At 41.9% G+C, this 7,392-nt stretch overlaps 1 protein-coding gene across 1 annotated transcript; it reads right to left on the bottom strand.

Moving 5' to 3' along the window:
* Positions 1-517: 517 nt before the first annotated feature.
* On the bottom strand, positions 518-5,368 carry LOC124141043 (poly [ADP-ribose] polymerase tankyrase-1-like). Its single transcript, XM_046508952.2, has 2 exons — positions 5,022-5,368; positions 518-3,857 (listed from the first exon to the last, which is right to left on the bottom strand). The coding sequence occupies exons 1-2, from the start codon at positions 5,022-5,024 to the stop codon at positions 2,094-2,096; spliced, it is 1,767 nt and encodes a 588-aa protein (XP_046364908.1). The 5' UTR covers positions 5,025-5,368; the 3' UTR covers positions 518-2,093.
* Between the last annotated feature and the right edge of the window lie 2,024 nt (positions 5,369-7,392).

The raw sequence follows: 7,392 nt of genomic DNA, 5'->3' as shown, positions 1-7,392 counted from the left end.
CAAAGCAAGATTGAGGTCTGATCAACGGGAGGTAACTCTTGTAAGCCACGCATTGAAAATAAAGTCAACGAAGCGCACATAAAAGTTGCACAGGACTCGCTTGCCGTCGTGGCACGCCTTTAAATGTTGTTCTGTAAATAAATAAGAATAGTTACCGTCATATCAATTTAAAATACCTTCCGTATGTAAATTAGCAATCGCTGTTTACAACGATCCCGTTAGTCGCCTCTCACCTTAGTTCGCCTTTTACGGCAAACATGGGTTGCTCAAGACCTATTCTAACCCGGATCTTCACGGGTCAATGGGAATCTCTGCTACTTGGAATTCTTGCATTTTAATGATAAACATTTAATGACTATTGTTAAAACTACTGCGTTTGACCAATACTCATTTATATTACGGCATGGCAGCATGGTGCTGACAGAACAAGAATCAAAATCGAGTAAGGTTCGAACCCAAGAACAGCGTATCCTGTCTCTCCAGTGTGCTTCCGTCAATGTAAATAAACAAAATGTGATTTGGTTTTTTTCATTTGTTTTATTACTCGTAAATACTATACCCTTACAACAATAAGAAAAATACGCCACAACAAAAGTGATTGGGGTTTTACTCTGCCAAATAACAATGCTTGTCTTCTATCACACCTTAGTGAAATTCAACAGTACACCTCACACACAGGCACAGATTAAACGTAGACATTCACGCATGTCCCTTCACCTTAAAAAGAAATCAACAAAGGAAGGTCACGATTCATCATAGAATCGATGTATCGCGATACTTATGCCCACGATACAGTGTAAAAGCGATAAATTCGATAATTTCGAACCTGTTTTCGTTTGCATTTCAGAAAGAGTTTTCGCAAGGGAAGCCAACAGGTAATTGGCGCCTATAGGTGATTAGCAATAAACTATGGAAGCCAATACTTTACTTTACTGTAAAGTTTCCACCTTTTGGTATCTTATTAATTTTGTTGTCCTTACCTGTACATATATATGCTCTTTGCCTCATGGCATTCATTCACCTGGTGAAGGAGTAAGCCTATACTCTTAAACTTTGTGTTCCTCATTATAAAGAAGTTGACATCCATCTATTCTCTTCCTTATGTGTATCACTTCTAAATGCCTTTCAAAGACCTGATTCCAAATGTTGTAGTGAAACATATTTTATCATCTTAAGTTTTGTGAAACATATCAAATCGTTTGGCAACTGTGGAACAGCCCATACTGTGGCAAGTTACGCCAACACATAGGTTCAAATGAGAGGTATCGTGAAACGGCGGAGCATGTTGTAAGTAACGTGAAACGACGGAGCATGTTGCAAGTAACGTGAAACGTCGGAGCATGTTGTAAGTAACGTGAAACGACGGAGCATGTTGTAAGTAACGTGAAACGTCGGAGCAGGTTGTAAGTAACGTGAAACGTCGGAGCATGTTGCAAGTAACGTGAAACGGCGGAGCATGTTGTAAGTAACGTGAAACGGCGGAGCATGTTGTAAGTAACGTGAAACGTCGGAGCATGTTGTAAGTAACGTGAAACGACGGAGCAGGTTGTAAGTAACGTGAAACGTCGGAGCATGTTGTAAGTAACGTGAAACGTCGGAGCATGTTGTAAGTAACGTGAAACGTCGGAGCATGTTGTAAGTAACGTGAAACGGCGGAGCATGTTGCAAGTAACGTGAAACGTCGGAGCAGGTTGTAAGTAACGTGAAACGTCGGAGCATGTTGCAAGTAACGTGAAACGTCGGAGCATGTTGCAAGTAACGTGAAACGACGGAGCAGGTTGTAAGTAACGTGAAACGTCGGAGCATGTTGTAAGTATCGAGGAACATCGGAGCATGTTGTAAGTATCGAGGAACATCGGATCGTGCTGTAGATATCGTGGAAAACATCGTATCGTGTGGCAAGTACCGCGATGCATCTCGTCTTCAATAATCGTGACACCTCCAGCTAAATTATTCCTTACGTCTTCCTACAAGAGTTGATATTTTTTCAGAAGAGTTTAATTATGTTTTACATTTTGGCTTTAACATCCCCCGATACAGACTCAACACGACCAACAGAACCCTACATGGAAGTTACGACTACCAACAACTCGCTACTTAGGACGCGCCAAGTCCGACTTCCGGTTTATGTTGTAGCACAGGAATCTCTGTAGAAACAAAGGGATTGGCAGATCGTACGTGTTGTTCAGAGGAATTGCCAGTTTAGTGAACCACTGTCTTATTCGGCGGACAGAGAGGACAAACAGACAACACGGACCTGACGCCTGGGTCTGCAGGCGACCGAGGAGGGCGAGATCAGCTGACAGTGCAAAGGGGGGCTTTTTACGACTTTCCGGAACGGGGCGGACAGTAAGAGGGGAGTCTGGGACAAGAAGGTAAGGTTCGAGGGTCAGGTCACAGCCATGAAGGATTAGAAACTCTGCGATATTGAAATGACCTTGATCAAGGGCAAGAAAAAGTGACGTTCGGCCTGAGGATGTTTGTGAGTCCATGTCAGCACCTGACGCGAGAAGAAGCTTTGTCGTGTCTAGCTGGCCTATTGCTACAGCTATGTGGAGAGCGTTCTGTCCCCACCTGTCGAACACATGCATGTCAGCACCTAGATCCAACAGTGTGGATACCATGGACCGGTCGTATCTCGCCACGGCTTCGTGGAGAGGAAACTGCCGGGCCCTGTTAGCTTGATTCACCGGGCATCCGCCTTTAACAAGGATTCGAGCAAACTCGGTTCTTTTTTCTCCTTTGAAAGACATGAGGGCGTGTAGGGTTGTCTCCCCGTTCCTTCGCGAAACCGTCACATCGAGACCCTTCTCGGGACATTCAGTGAGGAAGAAGGTGGCAACATCTTCAGACTCACACAACAACGCTGTGAAGAGTGGGCTGGGTCCACTGTCGTCACGGAGGTTGACATCAGCTCCATGGTCCACCAGCACCCTGGCAAGCTGGTAGTAGTTGTATTTAGCTGCAAGACCAAGAGGAGTGTTTCTCTGGTTTCCAAACGAACCTGTAACGTTAGGGTCAGCACCGTAATTCAGCAAGACTTTAGTAATGTCGTGATAGTTATACCGAGACGCCAGCACCAGTGGGGTTTGTGAGTAATAGTTAACCGCATCTACTGCAGCACCTTCTTGAACTAGAATCTTCACAATCTCTAGATTATTCTGTTCTACTGCAATATGGAGACAGGTCTCTCCGGAAAACAACGCTCGGAGGTCGATGGCAGGACACGCGTAGTGGTCAGGAGCTATGGGTCCTCCTGCATTTCCGTGGATCCTCTGGTAGTTGCAGATGATGCTGAGGGCATGTTCATCACGATGGAGTACCGCGACATGGAGGGGGGTGAACCCTGCCTTGTTGTACACACCTAGAACGCAGCCATGTCGAAGCAGCAGTTTAGTGATGTCATAGAAACGAGAGAAGATGGCGACATGGAGTGGGCTGTTTCCATCAGAATCCTTACAGTTGATGTCATAGCCAGCGTTTAATAGAGACTCAACTGCAGATGGGATTCCAGTCTCCACTGACATGCATAAGGGCGATCTCATTGAATCAGGATACCCTCCTCCTATCTCAGCCATACTAGAGAAGGGCCGTCTGTCTCTGTCCCTTGTTCTGTGCGTGAGAGCAAAGTCTAGGTTTATCGGGAGAGTATCAGCTGCTGGTTCTTGTGAAGGGATGGAACCTGCTCTTGTGCAGTCTTGGCGCTTCTCAAACGGTAGCCAGTCAGAAGCAGCCTCCAGTTCCTGATGACGTAAGGTGTCGAGTCCAGAACGACGTTTGATCTTCAGGTAAACCTTCTCCTTCGCACCGCGGCTCAGGATCCGGAATTCCTCATCGGGTAACCAATCTTCGTCACCCTGGCAACGAGAAAATTTTAAAATCAAGTACCATACTAGGTGAGGTGAGGTGAAATGCGGTTTAACGTCGCGTCCAAGATTATTGCACTTATATAGCGATATGCATGCACGTGTATGCGTGTGTATGTGGCTGCTTGTACTAGTCCGGACTGATGCCGATTTATAGTGCTAGCCCACTGAGATACCATGCCGCAGTTTAACATGAATACCCCACTCAGACACAGTATACTGACTCCGAGCCGACCAGTCCTTGTTTTAAGCCCCTTAATGCCGAGCGCCAGACAGGGCAACAACAAGTACCATCTTTTAACGTCTTTTGGTATGACGCGGCTGGGTATTGAACCCTGGACCTTCCGCTCTCCAGGCGAAGTACCATACTAAATATAACATAGATCAGTATATCATGCTTTATCATAAATCTGGATAAGCCAAAGATTAGATTTCATATGCCAATAAGGAATATACAGAAACTGGGATTTCCATTTACAATGAGACCGCCTCCGTGGTCTAGTGGTAGGGCGTCCGCCAGGAGAGAGGAAGGTCCGGGGTTAAATCCCCAACTGCGTCATACCAAAAGACGATAAAAAGATTGCACTTGTTGTTACCCTGCCCGGCGCTCGGCATTTAAGGGCTAAAACACGGATTGGTTGGCTGTGAGTCAGTATACTGTGTCTGAGAGGGGTATTCATGTTAAACTGCGGCATGGTATCTCAGTGGGCTAGCACCATAAAATTGGCATTGGTCCGGACTTGTACAAGCAGCCACACACACGCGCGCATGCACGTCGCTAGATAAGTGCAATAATCTTGGACGCGAGGTTAAACCCCATTTCACCTCAACTCTCCATTTGCAATGTTTGTATAACTATTATTCTATACATTCATAAAATATGAAAATTATAACTTATTGTTTGTATTTAATACGTATAAGATCCATTTTAACGCAAAACGCATCAGTTTCTAATCCGTTCTAGCTCTAACGTATTACCAGCGAGCAAAACATCCACGAAATGCTACGGACAAAAAACTGGAATACACGACCTTGGCAAACATGCATTGCAGCTAAAGGTCGGAACTTTCTGACGGAAGGAAATAATTCCATTGACACCGGGTCATGATCATAATCATAACACGTAGCTGTTCTTGAAAACATAAACAAACATACCATATTGTGCCGCTAGACATCCTCCCTAGTTGTCCTGGAAGTATGTCAAGAGGACTGGAGACGAAAGCCTATCCATTTCATCAGCAATCTGTATCGCAGGTGCGCGGTCCGTTTTCCATAGTACCAGAGCTGTCAAAAACACCTGCCACGCCCAACCTTACCCCGATGACCAGAACCTCGGACCTAGTGCTACGCTGATCACATGTCTACAGTTGACTATAGACAGATAATGATATTGTACACGTGTCTGTGCTAAACTACGCTAATCTTATCCCTAGCCAGGAAACAGCTCTCGGACAAGACCGGTGTCGTGGCAGGTAGTTACCCAGCTGCGAGGAAAAGGGAAGTAACTCCGTGAAGACTATTTATGACCAATTCGAATCACCTCAACACAAGTGTTGTGTTGGTAGCGAAACCTGCCAAGGGGAGCCGAGTGGCTTTGACCGTGCACCGAAGTAATGTTTTCCTGTTTGTTTTCGCAGTGCTGATTATTTGGTGGTATACAACCTTGACCAATAGAAGGGGTGATAAAAGTGCGGATATTGTACTAAATTTTATATACAACGCAGGCTGTGTTTGTAAACTTGCTTGTCATTAACTTTATATGAAATATTCATATAATCCCCTTTTAATAAACTGCGAAGTCACAGTACATTGAATTTGTATGAAGGTCTCATGGTTCATATTACCAAAAAAACATTTGACGGAATATAAAACATTCAACGGAACATATATATAACATTTAACGGAACATATAACATTTAACGGAACATATAACATTCAACGGAACATATAACATTTAACGGAACATATAACATTCAACGGAACATATAACATTTAACGGAACATACAACATTTAACGGAACATATAACATTCAACGGAACATATAACATTTAACGGAACATATAACATTCAACGGAACATATAACATTTAACGGAACATATAACATTTAACGGAACATATAACATTTAACGGAACATATAACATTCAACGGAACATATAACATTTAATTGAACATATAACATTTAACGGAACATATAACACTTAACGGAACATATAACATTTAACGGAACATACAACATTTAATTGAACATATAACATTTAACGGAACATATAACATTCAACGGAACATATAACATTTAATTGAACATATAACATTTAACGGAACATATAACATTTAACGGAACATACAACATTTAATTGAACATACAACATTTAACGGAACATATAACATTTAACGGAACATATAACATTTAACGGAACATACAACATTTAACGGAACATATAACATTTAACGGAACATATAACATTCAACGGAACATATAACATTCAACGGAACATTACATTCGATGGGACATACAACATTCAACGGAACATGTAATATTCAACGGAACATACCATTTAACAGAACTTTACATTCGATGGGACATATAACATTTAATTGAACATATAACATTTAACGGAACATACCATTTAACATACAACATTAAATGGAGCATATAACATTTAACGGAACATACCATTTAACAGAACATTACATTCGATGGAACAAATTAGCTATGGAACATAACGTTTCACGGAAAATATCATTCAATGAAAAAAGCATTCAACGGAACATGTAATATTCAACGGAACATACCATTTAACAGAACTTTACATTCGATGGGGCATATAACATTTAATTGAACATATAACATTTAACGGAACATACCATTTAACATACAACATTAAATGGAGCATATAACATTTAACGGAACATACCATTTAACAGAACATTACATTCGATGGAACAAATTAGCTATGGAACATACGTTTCACGGAAAATATCATTCAATGAAAAAAGCATTCAACGGAAAATATCGTTCAATGGAAAACAACTTTCGATGAAAAATAACCTATTCATCATCTAGTTGATTTAATTAATATCGGGTTTCTGTTAAAATAGTCTTGGTTATTTTACAAGGCGGATATATAAAAAGAAAATATCTATCGTAATTGCCAATTATTCCATGACAACAAGTACGAAAATTTCTTTCATGATTTTCATTTACGTCTGAACATGAATTTTGACGAGCCTCAACTAACACTCTGGACATTGAAGGAGAATGGCCATTTTGTGTCCCATTTAAGATGAAAATACCCTCGTGAGATAAACCGGCTGTAGTGTTTGTATTGGGCGGATAACTTCACATATCCTTCCTTGTAACCCTAACCACATTGTCTAGAGCCTTACTGTATTCGGTGCACACACAATGAAAAGCTCTTAAAACAGTAAGTATGATGATACTGCCGTTAGCCATCCGACCTCTCCCCACACTGTCTGTATGTATGTATACCTGTTGGACCACATCGTACGCAGGTGTTACCAG

This window comes from Haliotis rufescens, unplaced genomic scaffold (assembly GCF_023055435.1).
Source record: "Haliotis rufescens isolate VD_foot unplaced genomic scaffold, xgHalRufe1.0.p SCAF_17, whole genome shotgun sequence".
NCBI classification, from domain to species: Eukaryota; Metazoa; Mollusca; class Gastropoda; order Lepetellida; family Haliotidae; genus Haliotis; species Haliotis rufescens.
The sequence above is the reverse complement of the archived record's forward strand: the minus strand, read 5'-3'. Positions and strand labels throughout refer to the sequence as shown.